General features: G+C 37.0%; 1 protein-coding gene across 37 annotated transcripts in view; it reads left to right on the forward strand.

Moving 5' to 3' along the window:
- The window catches only part of Lrrfip2 (LRR binding FLII interacting protein 2), a 114,105-nt gene that overhangs the window by 29,035 nt on the left and 60,083 nt on the right, over positions 1-24,987 (forward strand). For 22 of the 37 annotated variants that reach the window (XM_087182088.1, XM_087182087.1, XM_087182100.1 and 19 more), the window contains exons 4-5: positions 21,506-21,592; positions 23,353-23,403. In XM_087182088.1, the coding sequence (XP_087038214.1) occupies positions 21,506-21,592; positions 23,353-23,403 (138 nt within the window). The remainder of the gene's footprint in view (positions 1-21,505; positions 21,593-23,352; positions 23,404-24,987) is intronic. The other 15 variants (XM_087182123.1, XM_087182094.1, XM_087182110.1 and 12 more) reach the window with 1 other exon arrangement.

A 24,987-nucleotide genomic window follows, 5' to 3' on the forward strand; every position in this document is an offset into this window, starting at 1 on the left:
TGGGATGTTTTGATGACTAAATGAAATAATGCACATGAACCTTACTGTTAGGCTTGCAGTAGGATATTTTATTGCTTAAAAAGTAGAAATGGCTAGGCATGTCTATAATCCCAACTACTCAGGCAAGAGGATCACAAGTTTGAAGTCAGCCTGGACAACTTAGTAAGATAATATCTCAAAAGAAAAAAGGGCTGGGGAGGTAGCTCAGTGGTAGAGCTTATATGTGAGCTCCTGGTGTCAATTCCTAGCTCTTGGTGGTGGGAAAAAGATAGAAAGTTAGAAGACTGGTAGAGGGCTGGGGATTTAGCTCAGTAGTTCCGCCACTTGGTTTGCAAGGACCCGAGTTCAATCCCCAGCACCAAAAAAAAAAAAAAAAGACTGGTAGAAAGGGAAAACAGTCTGCTTTCATAAAAGAAAAATTTAAAGAAGAATGTTCTAAAACATGGTTGGTCATCACAATCTTCTAGGGCAATGATGGCGAACCTTGTAGAGCTTTCAGTGATAAGAAACAGCTGGCTGCAGTGCACATGCCATAGGTTTGCCATTGCCATTCTAGGAAGCTTTATCATTGTAAATTCCCAGACTTTATTACTTTACTTGCCAAATCTCCATCCTGGCTGAGCTTAGAAAAGTTTAAATTCTTTTCTGGTTCCACCTCTCCTTTCTTTCTCTTCCTCATTTTCTCTCCTTCTAGGGACTTCTGGTGGCCAGTCAGGTTTGAGAACCATAAATCAAAATATATAGGTGGTCCTATTGTGAGTGTTCCGTTTTTTATACTTACAGGTTATTTTCTTCCCTGTATGTAATTATTTTGCTATGAAATAACTAAGTTTAATTCAGTTATTATATTAAGTTATATATAATAAACTTTATTACCATAAAAGGAAGTCAAAAGCCAGTATTTCTAGTTTTTATTTCTATCTTCAGAGTCTGAATGTGCATATAACAACCTTTTTTGTTTAATTTTGGTAGTACTGGCAATTGAACCAGAGGGCTCTGCCACTGAGCTTCATCCCCACCTTGTATCTGTTAACTTTAATAACAAAGTCCAGAAGGCACTGCTTTCATCTGATACATGAAAGTGCTAATTTTTGTTAAGATCTGAGACTTTGTTTGATGAGTCCCTGATATGTGACACAGTAGTTTTAGAACAACAGAGGAAATATGTTTAGTAGTTTTATTATTTCATATGTCTTTGTAATTTTTGTCTTTATAGCTATTTGCATATTATCCACTCATGTACTGGAAGATTGGCATTGATAGTCCCTAATCTTATTTTCTCCAGGGGGATCAAAAATATTACTTTACATTAGAAACAAAAACAAACTCCCTTTAACAACAAAAATGACAGTTTAATCTTTTTTTGTTTTTTCTTCAGTTAAATTTGAAGCATTTCCTCACTTGTGTTTTGAAGTGGACAGGGAGGGAACACCATAAATAAAAAGAGCATCTTTTGCTTCTCGGTTATATATTTAGGTTTTCATGCATGCTACTTGGTGAAAAAGGAAACCAAAGAGAATGAGGTCTCTTTTTTTTGGTACCGGAGATCAAACTCAGGACCTTGAACTTGCAAGTCAGGTGCTGGAACCACTGAGCTAAATCCCCGGCCCTAGAGAGAATGAGAATGGAAAGAAACAAAGGACATAAATTCCACAAATTGAGTAATTTGCATGCTAAAAATATGGAACTGAGTGCACTTAAAAATACACTCAAATACACATAAAATTTGTCCATCTAACAACTAGTGTACTATGGCATTAAGTATATTTACATTGTTGTGCAACCATCACCACCATCCATCTCCTAAAGTCTTTTCATCTTTCAAAACCCAAGTGCATTTTTAAAAGATGTTGAAATGATTGAAGAATGCTCTGTAAAGGCAAAGAATGTGGATGGATTTAGAAAGCCTGTGTGTTTGTAATAGACACGTGGCTGTTTTGCTAGGGGAGCTCAGGCATTTACAGCTTTTGGAAGAGCTCAGAGAATCAAGTGTCAGGAGTCATCAGCAAGTCCATTAGGGTGCCAGAAGACCAGTTTGAAGGCCTATTGACTTTCAGTGAAAATTATCTGAAAGCACATACCTAATACATCAAAGTGGGAACCTTTAGGCATCTAGCCTCCCTCTCAAAAGGAGAAAAATGAGCATGGAATGAAAACTAGTTATGTTGCCTTAGCATAGTCAGTTTGGTGTATATTATTTGTAGCAGCTATTCCTCTGAGAAGAAATTAAAGCCTCTTGAAGATTGTGCAGTCTTTTTAAGGCACAACCGAAACCTAGAATGTTACTACCGTCCTTGTTTAGAGCTGTAATTCTGAAGAAAACATGATTTATGCACATTTCTTCAAAAAGAAATCATCAGAATGTTCCTTATTTTTGACCTGAAATTCCTTTTAGCTTTAAAATTCTGTGGTTTCTTTCAGTATCCATCAGCCCTCCAAAAAAATTGATGTTCATATGCACAGATGTATTAAATTTAAAGAGTGATTATCAGACATAGAAACTGATGATCTTCTATAGGAATTGGAGTCTAGTAGATAAAGTGTCCAGAGATGTTTATGTTAAGCAGAATCTACATGTAAGCATATTTGGTGTGTAAACCTACTTATCTTTTTTTTTTTTTGGTATTGGGGATCAAACTCAGGACCTTGTGCTTGCCAGGCTGGCAGCGGAGCCGCTGAGCTAAATCCCCAACTCACCTACTGTAATCTTGTAAGCATGAGAATGCTTCATAACTATTTAGCCTTTGAGCCTATTGGAATGTTTGGATTTCCTTTTTTTAAGTGTAGAATTCAGTGACATTAATTACATTCACAATGTGTGCAACCCTTATCACAATTGATTTCTAAAACTTTTTCAAGGGGCCGGGGATTTAGCTTGGTGATTCCGCTGCCTGCCTCGCAAGCGCAGGGTCCTGAGTTTGATCCCTGGTACCAAAAAAACCAAAACAAAACAAAACAAAATAAAAACTTTTTCATCACTTCAGACAGAAACTATAGCCATTAAGCAATAACTCCATTATTCCTTTCAGCCCCTGGTAACCTTTAATCTACTTTTATCTTTATGCGTTTACCTAGTATTTTAGGTATTTCATGAAAATGGCATTAGGCAGTATTTGTCCTTTTGTGTGGCTAACTTCCCTTTAATATATTTCCAGAATTCAGCTTCATTACTTTTTTAATCTTTGAAGTAGGTTTATTTCTTTCTGTTGCTCAATAATATTCCATTGTGTATACACACTGATTTTTGTATGTATGTTCATCTGTTGATGTGTACTTGGCTAGCTTTCAATTTGTTGCCTAGGGATGTAACAGCCATTCCAGCTGTTTCAGGAATCTAGGAAAACCAGAAGTTTGTGGCTTGAACTTGTGATCCTTCTGCCGCAAACTCCAGAGTAGCTGGGATTACAGGCATGCACCACTGTGCCCCACAAGTTTGTGTTTTTTGATCATAGATTAACAGCTTGAGGAGAAAGATACAAGGGGAAGAAGAATTAGGCTTAGTGTATCAAATTATAGTTTAAAAGATACTTTCTAGTGTTGCTTTATGGAATGATAACCATAATGCCTTGACAGAACTGATGATCTTCTCATAGTAATTTCACTACTTTGAGTAACTTATTCATTTTTAGGTCATAGTAAATTAAAAATAAAAAACTTGTCAAGCCAGGAGTGGTGGCACATTGCCTGTAATCTGAGCATCCTGAGAGACTGAGGCAGAAAGATTTCAAGTTTGAGCCCAGAGTGGGCAACTTAGCAAGATGTTGTCTCAAAATAAAAAACAAAAAAGGAGCTGGGCATGTAGCCCATGCAAAAGCCCTAGTTTCACACCCTAGTACTGCAAAATGACAACAAAACAACCCTCCTCCCAAACAAAAACCCCACAACTTTTATCAGTGATAAAAGCTTTTAAAGATGCAAAGAGTTACCACAATTAGCTATAACTATGAGTGTTAATACTATATTTCATTTTAGACTATAATTTTTTTTTTTTTGGTACCAGGGATTGAACTTGGGACCTTGGGCTTGTGAAGAATATAATTTCAATATTTCAGTAAATATTGAGCACCTATTCTGTATTATGCTTGGAATATGTGGATTGTACACAAGTACTATGGTGATTGCCTTTAGGGAACTTAGCTTCTAGAGGGGAAATAGATACTAAACAGTTATATAATGGACCCATTTTCCAGTTTTCAGATACACTTATTATGGTAATTTTTGTCTTGAAAACTGAGTATCTGTCACAATCACTGCATTAACTGAGTAAATTATAGTACTGTAATGTATTTATTTATAACTGTATTGTGTGCTTAGAGCAGTACAAAGTTTTATTAAAAAGTCTGTACTAGGGAGACTTGACATGGTTGAGGCTATTGGGAAGAGTTCCTTGAATTAGGAAGCACCCTTTCACCAGAGTTTTGAAGGATTAATGGGATTTCTTAGGGGAAGGAAGTTGTCAGATGTGGCAAAGAGCTTTTCCAGCCATGGGGAATAATGTGTGACAAACTTTTGAGGCTGAAGTGGTGTGGAGAATTCAAGGAGTAACAGCAGCTATTTATGCAGCTATTACTATATATTAGATGCTATGCTAACTAAATTAATGTAATCCTCACAACAACCTGATGAGGTAGTTTTCTTTTATCATTTTATCGGTGTTAAATCCAAGACATAGAAGTGAAGTAACTTGCTTGCCCAAGGTCACGTAGCTAAGAAGGGGTAGAGTTAATTTGCGCTAGATTCCTATACTTTTAGTTATGGTGCCTACCATAACATTGCTATGATAGTAACCTAGACAACATGGAGAAGAGAATAGCTAGAGAGTTATTAGTTACTAGGTAATATCGACAAGTGGTTCTCAACAAAGGGGATGATTTTATTCTGTAGGGATATTTGACAATGTATGGAAGACATTTTATCTTGTCATAATGAAGTGGGTGGGGTGAGGAAAGTGTACTACTGTAGGATTTTGTGGTAGAGGCCAAGGATGCTGCTAAACATCCTGGTGGACAGTACAGCTCCTCCCAACTAAGAAATACCTAGCTCAGATGTCAATAGGGATGAGACTGAAACCTGATAGAGATGCTTGTAGACTGTTTTTAGGATTCTGATGTGCATTAAAAGTAATGGGAAAAACTGGATGTTTGTGTGTAAGGTATGACAGAACCTTTAAAAGGATGACTTATTATAGGTTGGAAATTCTATCAGAGAGAGAGATTAATGGATGCAAGAAGATGAGTCATGAGACTTAGAGGTAATAGTGGCCTGGGTTAGAATGATGAAAGTAAAGATAAGGGACATTTTGGTTTATGCATCTGGATAGATGGTAGGACACATGAGTGGGGAGGGAACACCACGAATATTGGCATGTGTTATATTTAAGGTACCTGTGAGACATCTAAATGGAAGAGGCAGTTTGGGAATATAGGTCATGAACTCAAAGGAGAGATCTGGGTTGCAGATAAACATTTAAGAGTTGTGAGCATATAGAAGTAATTGAACTGATAAGTATGGATGAGATCATCTAAGGAGAAAGTATAGACTTCAAGGCAGTCACTCCTTGGACTGAGCCCCAAAGAACTCGAGCATTTCAAGGTCATGTCTAGAATCTTTCTTAATGTTGATACTTTTTTGACTATCTTATGGTTCAGATTGTTCTGTGCAAATTGGATTTGTCTGTAAAAATCTACAAGACACAAAATTTAAAATTCAAAAATATTTTCAGTGTTGCTACACAAAAATTCATAAATTATTGTGAAATGGGAGGGTTTTTTTAGTTATTAAAAGTGAATGTTTTCCCATTTCTACTCAGTTAACAATATCAAAACTTTCCTCCTTTGTATTTACTGTTTTAATTAGGCAAATCTTTTGAAAGAACAATTCTAAGGGTTTGTGGTTTTAGTCATTTAGATTTCCTTCAGGTGGCATTAGTTTAGGAATTCAGTGGATTCCTGTTGAGTACAGACCTGCTCTGTATTTCCGATTTACACACCTGAATTAAGGTAAAGAAGGGTGGAAGACATGACAGTACTCCCCTTGCCTATTACCCTATCCCCATTCACACATTGGCCTGATCACTGGTTCTGTGATATTCAGTGTTACTCGCAATATCTCACTGTTCCTCGACGTGTTCCTCTATTGAGGAATAAGAGAGATTCTTGTGCTGTAAGGCTTTAGTTTTGCAGTTAATATTCCTGTGACTTACAGGATTTGGAAGAAAAAATTCAGGTAGCACAGTATTATTACTTTAAATGTGAAGCCATTACTGGCAACTCTTGTTTTTTCCCTCAAGATTTCTTTTTCTTTTTCTGTATTTGTGATTGAGCTCAGGGCTTCATACATGGTAGGGAAGCACTATATTACTGAGCTATATCCCTAGCCCTCCTCACCATTTTTGAAGATTTTGTTTTGAGATAAAGTCTCACTAAATTGCCCAGGTTGGCCTTCAGTTTGTGATCCTTCTGCCTCAGTCTCCTAAGTGGCTGACCTGACTTCCCATTCACATTTTCTCTTTCAGTTAAATATGTCATCTCGGATCCAAAGTTTCCCTTTTCCTATAAGATCTATTTATTAGCCTTAGATTTCCTCTCTTACTCCAAAAGAGTATTTTTGCTGTCAAGCGATCTCTATAAAAAGAATATATAGTTGTTTGAAATCAGGAAAAAGATGGAAATTCCCAGATTTTTATCTGTGTTAGTTACTTGTCTTGTTGCTGTGACAAAATGCCTGACACCCACAAATCAAAGAAGAAAAAGTTTATTTTAGCTCATAGTTTGTGGAGGTTTCAGTCCATAGTCAGTTGGCTCCAAGGAAGGTCACCATGGCACAGGGGAATGGCAGAAGAAAAATAGCACATAGCCGGACGTGCAGGAATTAGCAGCAGCAGCAACAAGCCTTCCTTTCCCTTTTTTCTTGCTGAGGCTACAAACCTATTGGTTAGTGCCACCCACACCCAGGGTGGGCCTTCCCATCCCCACCCAGAACTATGCTAAACCAGTCAATGGACTAATCCAGTTATCATGGACTCTTAATCCTTGGTGATACACTCTAGATACAGCCACCTCTGAAAAGACCCGTCTATAACTGCATGATGCTTTGGGGGGACATTTAGATACAAGCCATAACAACTAGCACATGTTGGTGTTTATGTTCAGAAAAGTTTAAATGTCCTCAAGAACTAAAAGCTTTAAAAAAGAATAATATAAGATCTAATTGAGAGAAATGGTACCTAAGATTTTATATTTAAAGGGAAGTTACTGAGACAAAAGGAGTAATAATTTTCATTTGTTAATTTGGAAACTGTGACAGTACAATAAATATTATATCTTATTTTTTTAAATTTGAATTTGTCTATTTTTTGATATGCAATAGAATAATAAAATATGCAATTGCCTTTGGATGATATTGCATGTGTATTTGTTTTGGTCTTCTCAAAATGTTTATATGTGAGATAAATCCTGGAGGACTAAGTTACAGTTGGATAGTGGTAAGAAGTTCTGGGATGCTATTATTGCACAGTACGGTGAATGCAGATAACAATAAAGTTATACTTTTATGTATCTTAATGGTTTTAAACTTCCTCTAGAGCTCTTTTTTTTTTTTTTTTCAGTACTGAGGATTAAAGTCAAGGCCTTGTACATGCCAGACAACCACTCTAGCCCTGAGCTACGTCCCAGCCCTTTTGTATTTTTTATTTTGAGACAGGGTCTCACTAAGTTGCTTAGACTGGGTTCAAACTTGTGATCTTCCTACCTCAGCTGTCCAAGTAGCTAGAATGACAGGTGTGTGCCACCACGCCCAGGTCCTGGGGTTCTCTTGTATCTGCAGAATTGTTCTCCTGAAGGGCCTTTGTACTCTGGGGCTCATCTTCCCAGCTTCTTAGAGCTCTTGTTCTAGCCAGTGTTAAATTTGTTCTGGTGTTTATAGCATCTCTCAGTGCCATCAACAGGCCACCCTTAGTGACTGACCATCGCGGTCTGGGTAAGCAGGCGCTGATGTTCGCCAGTGAAGGAACTGGCTAACCCCGTTAGGTGACGGATACAGGAAAGGGGTGCGAGGAGCTCTGGCAACAGGAGCTGCTATCTGCCAGTCTCAGCCAAACCCCTGCATCTCGGAACCTCCCCAAACAGCAGAGCCTCGCAGACCGTCTCACTTGGAGGACTTAAAAGGGAGGAAGACAGGTTTAAAAGTCCCTGGCTGGGGGCACCCCTTATGGCCTTAACCCGGACCAGCCTGGACGTCCCACAACCTACAGGTACTCGACAACTGGGCTGAGTGCCATGAGGAGGGGAGAGGCGGCCAAGAGCCTCTCTTTCGCCTTTTGGCGGCTCTTCCGGCCGCCCTATATCTCTTATTTTTGTCTTTCAGTATTTTTTTACATGAGTGTCATGGAAGAATAAATAAAATTAAAAACAAACTCTGGGTTTTAGCTACTTGAGATACTCATTTTTCTTGAGTGTTTAACTTTCTAAATTTTATATTTCAAATTTCTTGAAATTAAAGGATGGTTTGTAAAGGCCCAGATTATACTTTATCTCTTTTTTACCAATGCTAGTTGCATACAGTTTAGATCATGGATGAATGTAGGCTGACAGTTCCAGATTCTGTTGGCTTAGTTCCATGCGTTTTTTTTTTGTACTGGGGATTGAACTTGGGACCTTGGGTGGCAGGCACCGGAACCACTGAGCTAAATCCCCAGCCCAGTTCCATGCATTTTTGTTAATATGAATTTTAAATTTGTTTCCCTTTAAAACTGTTTCATGACCAAAATGGAACACAAGTTTTATTTTAATTAATTATTAAGTTTTTGGTGTTTTTTGTTTTTTGTTTTTTTTTGGTCCTTGTACTTGTGGGGCATGTTGGTTTTTTTGAGACAGGGTCTCACTATGTAGTTCAGGAAGGCCTTGAACTCACTTTGTAGCCTAGCCTGGCCTTGAACCTATGGCAGTCCTCCTGCCTCAGCCTCCCGAATTCTGGGATTGCGGTCTGGGACAACAGGGATGTCCCACCATGCCTGGCTGTGACAGAAGTTTTAAAAGATGCTTGATCCCCTCCCCTCCCCTCTCCCCTTCTCTCTCTTTTCTTTCTTTCCTTTCTCTCCCTCTTTTCTTTCTTTCTTTTTTTTTTGGTGCCAGAGATCGAACTCAGGACTCTGCACTTGGAAGACAGGCAGTGGAACCACTGTCCAGACCCCTGGCCCTCTGTCTTTTCTCTTTCCTTTCTTCCTTTCCTTCTCTTTCCTTTCCTTTCTCTTTCTCTCCTTTGCTTCCTTTCTTTCTCCTTTCCACTTTCTCTTTCCTTTTCTGTCTCCCTCCCTCCCCTCCCCCACCTCCTCCTCTTGATTCCCTAATTTCTCAGTGAGTTTGTTGTGTACTGTAATGCTATTGATTTTTGAGTGTTGACTTTGTAACCTGGTACACTGCCAAGTTCAGTTATTAATTCTAGGAGTCTTTTGGTGGAGTTTTTGGCATCTGCTATGTAGAGTATCATGTCATCAGCAAATAATGATAATTTAACTTCTTCCTTTCCTATCTATACCCCTTTTATTTCTTTCTCATATCTAATTATTCTGGCTAATTTTTCCAGAACTGTATTGAACAGGAGTGGTGATAGTGGACATCCTTGTGTTGTTCCTGATTTTAGAGTGAAAGCTTTCGGTTTTTGACCATTCAGTATGATGTTGGCTGTTGGTTTGTCATAGATGGCTTTTATTTGATTGAGATAAAGACTTTCTCTTCTAGTTTTCTGTAGAGTTTTTATCATGAATGTGTGTTGGACTTTGTCAAATGCTTTTTCTGTGTCTATTGAGATGATCATGTGGTTTTTGTCTTTGGCTCTGTTAATGTGGTGTATTACATTTATTGATTTATATATGTTGAAACATCCCTGTATCCCTGGGATGAATCCTACTTGGCCATGGTGTATAATATTGTTGATGATTTTGCTGTATTCTGTTTGCCAGTATCTTATTGAGAATTTTTGCACCTGTGTTCATTAAAGAGATTGGCCTGTAGTTCACTTTTTTGTTTTCTCTGATTTTAGTATCAGAGTAATGCTTACTTCTAGGAATGAGTTTGGGAGTATTGCTTCCCTTTCAATTTCATGAAAGAGTTTGAGTATCAGTGGCATTAGATCTACTCCTAAGTTCTGTAGAATTCAGCAGTGAATCTGTCAGGACCTGGGCTTTGCTTTGTTAGTGGGTTTAAAAAAAAATTATTTCTTCGAGTTCATTGACTGATGCTGGATTATTTAGAAGTTTTATATTTTCTTGATTCAGCTTTGGTAACTCATATATATCTAGGAATCTCTCTGTTTCTCCTGAGTTTTCCATCTTATTACAATACATGTTCTCAAAGTAGGTAGTGATGATCCTCTGGATTTCTGTAGCATCTGTTGTGATTTTACCTAGTTCATTCCTAATTGCATGGATTTAAGTCTTTTCTTACCTTTTTTTTATAAGGTTGGCTAACGGTTTGTCTATTTTATTTAATCTTTCAAAGAACCAATTCTTCTATTCATTGATTCTTTGTATTGTTTTCTTAGTCTCAGTTGCATTAATTTCTGCTTTGATCTTTATAATTTCCTCCTATGTACATGCTTTGGGTTTAACTTGCTCTTCTTTTTCTAGAACGTTGAGGTTCAATATGAGGTTATTTTTTTGAGTTTGCTCTGTTTTTCTGATGTGGGAATTCACCACAATAAATTTCCCTCATAGGACTGCTTTCATTGTGTCCAATAAACTCTGGTATGTCTTACTGGCATTATCATTTAATTGTAGAAACTGTCTAATTTCTTCTGTAACTCATTGTTTATTCAGGAGGGTGTTATTAATTTCCATGTTTTTCTGTGGGGTTTTTTTGCCATTGATTTCCAGTTCATTGCTTTTTTTGGGGGGGGGGTTACCCGGGATCAAACTTGGGTCCTTGTGCTTGCAAGGCAGGAGGCGGAACGACTGACCTAAATCTCGGCCCTAGTTCATTGCATTTTGATCTGTTAATATGCATGAAATAATTTCAGTTCCTTTATATTTACTTAAGCATGTTGTATGAGCTTGTATGTGGTCTATTTTGAAGAAAGTCTCCTATATGATAAGAATGTGTATTCTGTTGTTGTTGGGTGGAACACTCTAGATATCTAGTAAGTCTGTTTGTTCAAAGGTTTGGTTCAGCTGTGATATTTCTTTGTTGATTCTTTTGTCTAGTTGATCTGTCTGTTTGGGACAGGTCCCCCATTACAGTTATATTAGTGCTTGTCTGATTTTTCATATCCGTTAGTGTTTGCTTTATATAGTTGGGTGCACTGGTATTTGGTGCACATATATTAATGATTATTATCTCTTTTATTATTCCCTTAACAGGTAGGTAGTGACCTTCCTTGTCTCTTCTGATCAGTCTTGGCTTGAAATCCACTTTGTCTGCAAATAGAATAGATACCTCTGCTTTTTTTCCGGGTTCCTGTCACATGGAATATTGTTTTCCATCCTTTGACTTTCAGTCTATGAATTTCTTTTGAGTTAAATGTGTTTCTTGTATGGTATGTTGTTGGATCTTGCTTTTTTGATCCATTCTGCCAATCTGTTTCTTTTGATTGGTGAATTGAGACCATTCACATTGATAGTTATAACTGATATGTATTGACTCCCCTCTGTTTAATTGGTTGCCTTCCTTGCTGGATTCATTCTACAGTGGTACCTCAGTTCACAAACTTGATTCTTTCCATGATTCTGATTGCAGTTGGATGAGAACCAAATCAAATTCAGTGGTTAGGTTTAATGTTGACCTTATGGGGGAAATTTGATTCGGTTCTTGACTAGTTTGGTTTGCAACCAGAATCATGGAGAGAATTGAGTTTGTGAGTCCAGGTAGACTGTATTGGGATTCTTAGAATTATTATCTTCATTTTCTTTTTCTAGAATGATCTTCAGAACTGGTTGTAGTGGTGTTTTGGTGGTCATGAATTTCTTCAAGTGTTATCATGGAAGTATCTCATTTCTCCATCAGTTTGGAAAAATAATTTTGCAGAGTACATCAGTCTTGGTTGGAGATTGTTTTCTTTTAGGGCTTAAAATACTTCACTCCAAGCTCTCCTTGACTTATGGGTTTGAGTTGAGAAGTCTGCTATGATTCTAATGGGTTTTTCATTGTAGGTGAATTCTTTTTCTAACAACTTGTAGTATTCTGTTTTTGTACTGAATTTCTGGAATCTTGACTGTTATATATTGTGGTGTAGTTTTTTTCTGATCATGATTATTTGGAGTCTGATCTGTATCTCAAATTCTTTTTCCATGGTTGGAAAGTTTTCTGCTATTTCTTCTGTGGAGAGGTTTTTAAAATGCCCTTTGTGCTATCTTCTGATGCTTCCTTGATTCTAGTTAATCTTACATTAGTCTTTGCATCATCTAGCAGCTGTTGGATTGATTTTTTTTTTTTTGTACTGGGGAGTGAACTCAGGGTCTTGTACTTGCCAGGTAGGCAGGTGCTGTGTTGCTGAGTTACATCCCTGGCCCTGTTGAATTGATTTTTCTTGGACCCTTGCTGTATTTTAGAAGTCTTTCATTTGGTGATTGCCAACCACAACCTTGTCTCCTAGATCTGATATTCTATCTTCACATTGGTTGACTCTGATGCATGTATTTTTAGTAGAATTTTTAATCTCCTGGATTTCCATTTGAGTCTGTTTTATGGAATCCAGTTCTTTTCTATGTTAGGCATTCATGGTTTCCATGTGTTTCTTGAGTGCATCTATTTTTAAAAAAATTTCTGTCTACTCTAGATTCACTAATCATTGTTTTTATGTGGTCATCATCTCTTTAATTATCTCTGTTTTGTTTTTGTCAAGAGATTTATTGATCTGTTTTGTTAGTTTGGCTGCTACAATTTCATAAAATTGAGCTGGAGGCCTTTTTTTAATTTCTTCCATCTCAGTGTCCCCTTGATTTGCCTTGATTGAGTTTGAGGTTATGGGTTGCATCTTGCTTCTGTGTTTTCTCATTTTTCTATTTTTGTTGTTGTTGTTGTTGTTTATTTGTTTTCTGCATTGAAGCTTATAAATTGCTTAGGATGGGTAGCTTTATTGCTAGTATTGAGACTGATTTAGGAACTGACTACTTTGTAGAGATGTCTTCTAGGCATACCTGACTTTTGACTTTTGAGTCTGTCCCCGGATCCTGCCTCTTCAATTTATTATGGATTAACTAGCACCCAGTTCTTTGGTACTGGACTATACTATTGTTTATGACCCCCAGACAATCTAGGTATTGGCATACAAGGAAGATCAGTTGACACAACAACTATGTCACCTTGAGCAAAGTAGTGCAGTCAATAATAATAGCAAGAAGCACAGACTAGGAAATGACAAACTGTGATAATTTAATTTATTGTGCTTAACCATAGGTACAAGATTTATAGGCATATAACAAAATCTATGACAAGTCATAAAAGTATATGCGGTAAATGTCCACTCAATTGTGCAATTTAAGAGAAAGAGATTAGGAGCAAGGCTGAGGGATAAAGGAGGATTACCCAAGTCTCAGGAGACTGGTGAAAAACGATAGGAAAAGAAGGAAGGAACAAAACGAAGAACAAAACAAAAAACTAAAAACAATGTTTGTTCATGAAAAAACAAACAACAACAAAAACACCAAATTGGGGGGAGGGACTGCCCACAGTGATTAAAAAAAAAAATTTTCTCTGTGATTTCAGCTTGTGTTTATCTTCTGGGATCTACAGTTTTATAGTAGTCTCCAATTCAGGGCATGACTCTGCTCTCCCTGGTAGACTGAGGAGGCAGTCAGAGCCCAGCAAGCCTGTGGTAGGATTTCGGCAGGGTGCTGATTCTGATACTTCCAACTCCACAGACATTTAGGCTGATCCTGACCTCTGGTTGTGGGTTGGGGCCTGAGTCATTTAGCTTATAATACTCTGGTGTCTCTTGCCCACCTGATTACAGCTCCCTGACCCTGGATGTTTCCTATGGTTGTCTCTCACCTAGTCACTGTGGGGTTTTAACACTGGGAGCCTTGAAATGCAGTCCACCCACAGCTGTTTTGAATGCTGGGTTCAGTTGCCCCTTCCTAAAATGGCATCCAGCCAAGCACTGTCTCCAGGGGCACAGCAGTTTCTTGGCCTGGAGTCACTTGCCAGCTGTTGGAGTGCACAGCATCCACCACTCTGATCTACTGATGCGTTTTTCCCCAGAGGCCTCTGGAGTCACCCACTTTCACTGTGTCTCTGTAGATTTGATCTTCCTTTCTCATGCCACAAACCAAGACCTGGAGAGAAAATGCAGATTGCCCCTTCCTTTTTCTGTGTTTAGATCTGTCTTTTACTTTCTCTGGGGGCTCCAGTTTTCCCTTCAGATCCTTCCTGGGCCCCGGTGATCCACCCTCCCCTTCTTTTCTGACCAAAGTTATTTTCTAGTGTCTGGATTCCAAATCTGGAAGATAGAGAGGTTGCTTTTTTGCTGCTTACTGTTCTGCCATCTTCCATGAAGTCCTCTCATTTCATATTTTGGGTTATGGGGCAATTGATGGGTAATTTAAAGGGAAAGTTTATATATTAAATTAAGTACATACTGGTCTTAGGTTCTTGAGGGGATAGCCCCAATTTATATTATCCAATTAAATAAAGAATGATTGTGGGGGGGAATGTGGTTTGGATATAAAGATTTGTAAATTATCAGTATCACCCAGGAGAGAATATATAATGAAAAGAATGGGACATCAAACCCGGAGACTTTGGTTATATTAAAAATTGAAGATTCTCAAAATGTATAATTGATATTGTGAGATAAGCAGAAAATGTCTGAAGGAATAGGGGAAGTAGGAGGGGAAGGGGAAAGGAAAGAAGGGAAAAGAAAAAATTATGAGAAAGGGTAAAACATGGAAACGAAGTCTTTGTAAATAGGGAACAGTGGAGGGGGTGAAGGGAGGGCAGGGGAATGGGAAAAAATTAGAACCAAGACACATCATATAAAGGTACAAGATCCCAATGATTAATGTAACTGTATTGTATACCTAAAATGTACCAATAAACTAAATGGAAAAAATTTGAAGATTCTAGCAAAGAAAAATGTGCTTGTGAAAGATTCTGAGGAATGAAGGTCAGAAAGTAAGGAGGCAGACTGAGAGACAGCAGTATCAAATAATGCCAGAGGATGAGAGGTTTAAGAAGGAATGATTGGTTAGTAATGTTGGAAGTCTAAAAAGAACAAATGAGATAATGATAAAGAAATACTATTGGGTTTCATAGTTAGAGGTCATTAGTGACCTTTGCATGAACAATTTCCGTTAAGTAATTTGGGTAGAATCCAGATTGGAATCATTGGACAGAGAAGTGAGGGAGAGAGGTGTTGAAAAAACCTGGCTTTAAGGAGAAGGCAAGGTAGACAGATTGAGCTAGGGTGAGACTTTTTTGTTCTTTGTTTCTTAACGATGGGGGAGACTTTGAACCCACTTCTGATGAGAATGAATCAACAGAGGGAGTAAGTGAAGACTGAGAGATATTTGGGAGAAAGTCTTTGGAGAATGGAGTTTGCATAATAGCAGAGGGGATGTGTTTTGAGTTTGTGTGGGTTGGAGAGGGTTTAACTTGAAACAAAAGGAGGAGAAATAACTCTTCCAGTGGAATCATAAAGAAAGTTTACTAAGACTGGGGAGTCTGTTGGCTTGGGAGGGCGTGTAGAGGGAGTGTTTTTTCAAATGTTCCTTCTATTATGAAAAAGCATTAGCACAAGAGAACTACCAAAAGTATCAGAATTAGAATAATGAAAAAAGTGCAGAATCAATGAGGTTTTTCAGAACTTTTCCTTTTTTTTTGGTACTGGGAATTGAACTCAGGACCTTGAGCTTGCAAGCCAGGCATGGTACTGCTGAGGTAAATCCCTGGCCCCTTATCCATTGTTAATGAAAGCCATTTACATTATATCTCTTAGAAATATTTTCTCTCCTGTTTATTTAAGAGCAGGTAGCAGATTTTTACTAGTACTTGGGTGGTACCTATTTTGTTTCTAAAAGCCATTGGGGTTCATTATATACTTATCAAATGGAAAATATTAAGTATATTTATTTAATGGACCTAATTCAGTTTATAGTATGAATATGTTTACAACATAGTTAATTGTCCTGCCCCTGTATTTTTTTTTTTTTTGCTTAAATTCTTTTATTGGTGCATTTTAGGTATACAATACATTTACATTTATCATTGGGTGCTTGTACCTATACATGATGTATCTTGGTTCTTATTTTTTCCCCATTACCTGTGCGCCCTTCACCCCTCCACCCTTCCCTATTTACATAGACTTTGTTTCCATTTTTCCTTTTGTTATAATTTTTCCTTTCCATTCTTTCCTTTCCCCATCTCCTTCCACCACCCCTACCCCTTTGGATCTTTTCCTATTTCAAAGTATCAATTATTAGTTATTAATCCTTTTAATCCTTATTTACACTTTCAGTTTCTCACACTAGAGAAACTATTCAGTATGTATGCATGTGTGTTCTATTTATTTCACTTAAGAATATGGCCTCAATGTGCATCCATTTAGCTATAAATGACTAGTTTCTCATTCTTTATGGCTGAGTAGTACTTCATTTTATAAAAAAACCCCACATCTTTATCTATTTTCCAGTTGATGTGCACTTGGGCTGTTTCCAAGCTTTAGCTATTACAAACTTCTGCTATAAACATGGGTGCACATATATCTCTGTGGTATGATTCTTTTAATTCTTTTGGGAAGATACCCAGCAGGGGAATAGCTGGGTCAAATGGGACCTCTAGACTTAGTTCTTTGAGGTATCTCCACACTGATTTCCATAGTGGTTGCACCAGTCTGCACTCCCACCAATAATGGAGAAGGGTTCCTTTCTCCCCACACCCCTGCTTGCATTTGTTATTGGTTGATTTCTTGATAGCAGCCACTCTTTCTGGGGTGAGGTGGAATCTCAGTGTTGTTTTCATCTGCATCTCTCAAATGACCAGTGATGTTGAACATTTTTTCATATGTTTATATGCTGCTTTTACTTCTTTGAGAAATGTCTGTTCATTTCAGATGCCCATTTTTGAATTGGGTCTTTGAATTTGGGAGGTCTGATTTTTTTCAGTTCTTTATATCTTCTAGATAGTAGTCCTTTTTCTGAGGTACCGCTGCTAAAAATTTTTTCCCACATTGTAGATTGTCTGTTAGCTCTGTTGGTGGTTTGTCTTGCAATGCAGAAGCTTTTTAATAAGATCCCAGTTGTTGATTCTTTGTGCTAGTTCCCTTGCTATTGAGGTTTTGTTCATAAAGTCTTTTCCTATGCCAATATCTTCAAGAGTTCTACCTAACTTATCTTCCAGCAAGTTTAGTGTTTCTGTCTTAATATTTAGATCTTTAATCCACTTCAGTCTTAGCTTAGTGCATGGTGATAGGTATGGGTCTAGTTTTAATCTCTGGCAGGTTGAAATCCAGTTTTTCCAACACCATTTATTAAATAGGCTATCTTTCCTCCAGTGAGGGTGGTTGTCTCCTTTGCTGCCCCTTTATTTAAAGGGGATGGATTCAAATTATTTTTTTAATAAGCCTGTGTTTTTTACTTCCCAGATAGTAATCCTAAGTGAAATTTGATTTATGGGTTTTATCTGGAGAAAACAGTGAGCATTGCCCAGCAGATTAAATAGGTTTCTACTTATTCATAGATCCATTGGACAGATGGAAGATTTATAATAGGATCTGATGACCTCACATGAGCCTCTGGTTTGGAGTGTCACTGGGATTCTAGAATGCCACTATTTTTACCTGTTCCCTGTGTTTATTTAATTAAGCAATTACAGCATCCAAATTTAAAATTTGTATAACTTAGGGGTGCTTTGTGGTATTGGCCACAATAAGAAATATAACTAAGTTTATTTTATTTTTTTTATTTTTAGTACCGGGGATCGAACTCAGGACCTTGTGCTTGCCAGGCAGGCGCTAGAACCACTCAGCTAAATCCCCTGCCCATACCTTGCTCATTTCTTGGTATTTGAGGTAATTTGGAATGTATAGTTTGGGATAGCAAGGAAGGGAGGGAAGTCAGCATGGAGAAACTGAAATTAGAATTTCAAAACTTGAAGTACTGTAGGTCAAAGTGGTAAGAACCTCCTGGGAAGAGGTAGGAATCTGTTCAACTGGAACTTAAAGGCTGAATTCAAAGTGATATTGTAAAAGCTTGGTCAGGAAGTAGAAGTCCTGAGACTTTGGATTTAAGCAGGAATGACAAAGGTTCTGTTTCTGGAGACTGGAAAATAGAGAAGCAAAGCCTTTGCACTGGGAGAAAGATGAAATTGATTTCATTCACTTTTAAGTTGGTGGTGTTGATAAGAGATCCATTAGATGTTAGAAATGTAAGCTTTGATTTTGACAGAGAAGTCAGTTTGTGATGATAGGTTTGAGTTATTTTTACTGGCTATAGTTGAAGTTGTGGAATAAAAAGGTAAGGGGAAAAACTGTTTACAGTAAAAGGAGATTGTCTATATTTGAGATAGACAATTGGCAAAGAATGAAAAGATCCAGTAATAGTATAGTTTCACAAAAAGGAGAGAATCTGTACTAAGTTGAAAATTCTAGGATAATTCACCCAAAGCAAACTTTTGTGATTTGTCTTTAAAGATGTGGTTTCATACTGAGAGAATAAAGATATAGGCTTATGGCAACATGGTTCAAAGTATGAACTAGAGTAAGTTTAAGATGGGGATCTCAGCTTCGATATATTTTGACTAAGAAATTTTGGACAAGTTATTCTTTCTGTACCTCAAGAGATTATTTTGTGGATTAAAAGAAAATTAGCATCTGTCATCCTTGCTAAGTAAGTGCTGGAACATTGGTAGTGCTTTAGTGCTGGTACTTTAGTGTGAAGTCTTATCTTCCTTATTTTCTGAAATATTGTAGTTTTGTTTGAAATGGGTTCTCGCTATGTTGTCCAGGCCGGACCTAAACTCATGAGCTCAAGTGATCCTCCTGACTCAGCCTCCAGTGTAGCTGAGACGACAGGTGAGCACCACCACACTCAGTGAAAGTTTGAGTTTTAATTGTTAGGAGATTATCCTGATATTATTAATTTTTTAACTATGAAGAACAAAAGTATGCTTTTAACATATTTAGTGCAACTTGAAGTGAACCCTGACATATTGCTGGAAGCTTAATCATTATTTCTCAGAGTGTATTCCTAGACTATGATGCATGAGGGCTGAGGATTTAGCTCAGTGGTTCTGCCGCCCACCTTGCAAGTGCACGGTCCGAAGTTCGATCCCTGGTACCAAAGGAAAAAAAGAAAGAAAGAAATAGACTATGATGCATGAAGAATTACTTGGGCTTTACTTAATAATGTGGTTTAGTCTGAGAAATGCTATATATATTCTATTCTCTTCTTTGAGGTTCATATTGTATATTAGTAAAAATGTTTAACTTAGTTTTTTCAAACTTACTAGATTATTAAGGTTTCTTTCCTTCCATTTTACATATTAAGTTTTACATACTGCAGTTTTGTACATTTTACTATTTGCTTAGCTTAGGCATTTAAAAATACATTCAGTCTCATCTATTAAGAAAGTTTAAATTGATGTAATTCAGATCCAACATTTTCATCCTCTGGACATGTCTGTGGTTGTAGATTAAGGTCTGTAGATTACAGTGTATTTTGTAGGTGCTTTGCTACTAACAGGCCAATTAAGCAGACTGGGAAATTGCCAAAATCAGGGTAAATATGAGTTAAGTATTAAGCTGTCTCCTCTTCTTAGAAGCCTATGGTAACCATGTTAGGCAAAAGTAACTTCTCTCTCCTGCATGCTTCCTTGCCTGTAAACGTTTGTGTTTGTCTCCCTCAACTTTGATAGGGAGTTGCTTTAGGGCAGAGATGTCATATCTTACTCTTTATTTCCAGTACCTAACATAATTGCTTACAGAGTAGACCGTTTTAAACATTGGCCAAGTCTGTTCTTATTGGGTACAAATAGGACAACATGGAAAGAAGCAACTATTGTAGTTATCATAGGGGATAATCTGAATCAGAGTTAGGATGTGGCCAAGGGCAGAGGAAACCACTACAAAATAGAAACCAGAAAGAAGATACAGTATTTAAGTTTCCTGTGGTATATCAAGTTAATGCTTTATCTCATTTCCTTGATACTCTGCCCCATGGCCTAAAAATCATTTGCTTGTTTAGCAAACACTGCAGCATAAAAGTTATGGGGTGACAGAAGCATGCAATGTTTATATAATGTAATAAAGCCACAATAGAGGCATGGGTGTATGCTAAAGGTAGCAAACCTATGGCCTGTGTGCCACAGCAGGCTGTATCATTGAAAGCTCTAAAAGGTTTGCCATCACTGATGTATTAGTATACACCAGTTATTAGTATACTGGATGAAAGAGAGAAAGGGGGAAGTATTCATAGAATGTGATATTTTGTCTGAATTTGAGAGAAGGGAGAACACTTCCTCTAAGTAGATAGTCTGTGAAGAGAGGTTTATAGCCAAACTTGGTAGAGTCCAGGAACAGAGGGAGATGATACGCATCTGGTTCATGTGGAGCAAGATTGGGGAGATAAGGTGGGGAACTGATTGTAAGGAATCTTGTTTCTGTTTTTGTCTCCCTTTTTCCTTTTGTGCTGTTCCAAGGAACCTTTGCTTTAACCATAAGTAATGGGGAGCCAGTGGAGGATTTTACACAGCTGAGTGACATTATCAGACATATGGAGATAGGTAGGTAGGTAGATGGATTTGGAGGCAGTTGCAGTAGCCCATGCAAGAGATGAAATATTCCTATTGTATGAATCCAATTACTGTATATGAAATGTCCAGAATAGGCAAATTCATAGACATGTAAAGTGGATCAGTGGTTGCCAGAAGCTGGGGGAAGGTACAATGGGGGATTACTGCTAAAAGATACAGGGCTTCTTTTTAAGCGTAAGTTAGTAGTGATGGTTGTGAATATACTAACCATTGAATTTTATACTTTTAATGAATGAATTTGATTATGTAAATTATATCTCAATTTAAGGAAAGGAAGGTAGGTTAGAGGAGGGGAAGAGAGAAAGTGGGTGTGAGACAGAAATGGAAACAGAGGGAGAGAGATCCTGTAACAGAGTTTGAAATACTCAGTGGTAGAGAATTCTCTTTGTCAGTTCTGTTACTTGGATACTGAATATTGCTAATATCCACAATAAAACTGCAGTTGGTTTTGAAGTTTCTAGTTTGACTAAATTGATAGAGAAAAAAATGCTGGAAAGTTAAGTTTGGAGAGATTTGTAAGAACTCTGTGAACTATGTTAAATGTGTAATCAAGGCAAGCAGTTAAAGGTAATGGCTCAGATTTGAAGAGGGATTTAGGGACAGAAGCAAATGTGTGAAGGTTGACTGAAGAAGTCAGTCAGGCTTGATGATAGATATCTTGTCTCTTCAGTCCCTTTGGAAGGTAATGTCCTATTTGTTTTTTATCCGCAAATCTGGTGTACAGATTGTTTTTGTTTTGTAAAGTTGAATCTTATATCGCTTTTCAGGCAGAGGCAAGACTGGCAGCAAAACGTGCTGCTCGGGCAGAAGCAAGAGATATACGCATGAGAGAACTGGAACGACAACAAAAAGAGGTAATTTAGGGGAATAACTCTAATTTCTTACCCCCTCTCCCCAAGTCAATACTTGGCTAGTTTAATTCTGATGTTAATCTGGTTCCATTTGAAACACTGGAATAGTCTAACCTGATGTATATATTTTAACAAACCATTTTATGTCAACAAAGTAAATATAGTACTTGTTTTAAATAACAAACATATATAGCTTTTACTGTGTACACTGTTATTAGTTATTATGGTATTGTAAATGCTCTTATGTTAGTTAAAGTAGCTTTAGAGATGACAATAGTTTAGTATAGATCTACATGTTCTGGAATTTGAATTACCATGCCTATCTAGTAAAACAGTATGAAGTTATTCAATCTTGTAATTTTGAAATATACTTAATAATGAAAGAAAATATTCATGTAAGAAAATACTTAAAAAAAACAAAATTAGAAAATTGTTAGGGTTCTAATTTTGTGTTACAAAAACCATTATCCATCTATTAAGATCAAAAACTACTAGAAAGAAGTGGTTACCATGAAATATTTTGATTTGAGTATGTAGTTATGGTTGATTTTGTTTTTCTTAGGCTTTTTAGTAGTTTCCAGATTTTTAATATAATTTTGTATTCAGAAAAATCAGTATGGGAGAGTCCTCAAAAAACTAAAACTAGAAATTTCATTTTACCCAGCTATTCATACCCTTCTAGGTATCTTCCCAAAAGAGTTAAACACATCATATTACAGTGGTACATGCATACCAATGTTTATAGCAGCACAATTCATGATAGCTAAATCTTGGAAGCTTCCTATGTTCATCAACAGATGAATGGATAAAGAAAACTAGGTTTTTGTATACACTGGAGTACTAATATGCCATAAAGAAGGATAAAATTGAGGCACTTACAGAAAAATGGATACACCTTGAGACCATATGTTAAGTGAAATAAATCAGGTGCATAAGCTTAAATAGCAAATGGTTTCTCTTATATGAGAAACACAAAGTATAATTAAATAGCAAAATAAAGGATAGATAATAGGAAATAGGGAGATAGATATTTTGTAAAAGTGAAAAGGAGCAAGAGATGTAGGGAAAGTGGAGAGAGGGGAGGGGAAGGGGATGATAAAAGAATTAAAATGTGTTATGTACATGTACCAATTCTCACAAGGAATGTATTAATGTACTGCAAACATGTATTAAGAAAAATAAAAATTAAAAAAGAAAAACATTTAAAAAATAGACATATAGAAATTGGGCTAACTAAAATGAAATGCTGCTTGTACCTTTTCTTCTGACATTGACTGGGCCCTAAAAATTCCCATAAAAATATTTTCGATATTGTATTATTAGTACAAAGGGGAAAACACCTGTGGGGCAGTATTAAGTGCTAATACTGATTGTAGTTCTTGGCCAGAAATGTACATATTGCAATGTATTGTTTTTTATACTCCTAAGATTATACTAAGGAATAGGTAATTATTAAATAAAGTTCTATTTATGGTTCTCTAAACTGCAAAGAACCATGTATGTTTTTATTATTGAATCTAGTAATTTATTATTAGCCTAGTAATTTCCTGTGTTTTGAATGTCTGAGTCAGTTGTCATTGTTCTTTGGAGAAAGTATATGTAATTGATTTAAGAATTTTTGGGGCCGGGGGTTTAGCTCAGTGGTTCCAGCACCTGCCTCACAAGCACAAGGTCCCGAGTTCAATCCCTGGTACCAAAAAAGAATTTTTGGAGAATTCAGTGTGTTGAAAACTATTCAGATTGTGAAACTTTTTCATTTGTAGCACTCTCATCATTCCTTTGACCGGAAATGGGGACAGATTCACAAGTGGCTGGTAGGCCAGGATTGCCTGTCCTGCATGTTGTGATAACTTGTTGAAATAATGCAATCTTGAAGTAAAACATTGACTAATAGTTTTCAGAGTCTTAAGAGTGTTTGGCCTTTGTGAACCTAAGGGTCAGAGAGTATGTGTTCTGTCTGTAGTGGACCAAATGTGTATCTAGAGCCCCAGGCATTTTCTTTTGTGGTCAGTAGCCTTGCTTTCATTATATGAATGCCTCTGGTCAAGAAAGACTGACTAAATGAATGTGTTTTTTCTTTTTATGGGTTTGTTCTTTTCTCTCTCAAATTCTTCCTTCCTCTTCTCCCTCCTCCTCCTTTAAAAAACTAAATTCAGTGCTAGGGATTTAGCTCAGTGGTTCTCCCACCTGCCTTGCAGGCACAAGGACCCGAGTTCGATCCCCAGTACCAAAAAAACCCTAAATTCATAGGGTCTACTTTGAGACATGACTCAAGTCATTCTTCTGTGCCCTCTGAAAATTACTTTTAGTATTCTCTCAGCTCCTTTTCAAGGCCTTTGCCACCACTCTCAAATTTGTTAGCTACAAAAGCAAATTGTAAACCACTGTAGAATATTAGTTATTGTGAATTTAAATTTAAAAATTTTTTCGAGGTTGCTAAGTTCACCAACTGTCTCTTTTTTTTCTGTACCGGGGATTGAACTCAGGTCCTTGTGCTTACAGGGCAGGTGGTGGAAACCAGCTGTCTCTTTTTGCAGGAGTTCTTAATTTGGTACATGACTAAGCTTGGGGTGTAGATTATGAAGCTTGAAAATCTCATGCAAATTTTTGAATGTATTATATTTTTATAGGAAATGGTCACAGGTATTTTTATTAGATTCTCAAGTCTGTGATTTTTAAATGTTAATAACTACTGTATATTTGCTGCTAAACAAGCACATTTTATAAGAAATCCTTTCTGAGGTACCTTTTTAAGGTATAGCCATAATTAAAATATTTATGATTGTGATGACCTTTGAATTTAAAACTTAGTCAGTATTCTCATTTTGATACCATTTTAGAAAATTAAGAAAAGACATATGGTAACTTAAAATTACGTGACTCCTCCTCATGTATGCTTTTGTTATTTTGGAGTAGACTAGTACTTGCAACTAAAAGCTAGCCTAATCAATTTCATTTAATATGTCTTCTGTATGTAACTGGGTTAGTGTTATTGCTGGTGCATTAAAATTATTTTGTATGAAAGAAATGATATTGCAAAATTTTTATAGAAATATTTAATTATGCATTATAATTCTAAAATTAAATTGCCTAAAATTTAGGACAAACCAGCAAACTTTTTTAAAAAAAGCATTTAGTAAAAGCCTTTAAAAAAAGGCCTTAATATTTGATTTCTGTGTTCAAGGGCCATTGTCTTAGTTACTTTTCTTGTTGCTGAGACAAAATACTCAACACTCAAAGTTAAAGGAGAAAACATTTATTGTAGCTCACGGTTTGTAGAGGTCTCATTTCGTAGTTGCCTGGCTCTAGGGCAGGGTGGCATGGCAGAGGGGCATTACAGAGGAGAAACAGTTCATGACAGGCACAAGGCAGCAAGCAGTGAAGTAGCAACAGGTGAC

Source organism: Heterocephalus glaber, unplaced genomic scaffold (genome assembly GCF_053883595.1).
Source record: "Heterocephalus glaber isolate CG9 unplaced genomic scaffold, H.glaber_assembly_v1.0 deba00001472, whole genome shotgun sequence".
Lineage (NCBI taxonomy): Eukaryota > Metazoa > Chordata > Mammalia > Rodentia > Bathyergidae > Heterocephalus > Heterocephalus glaber.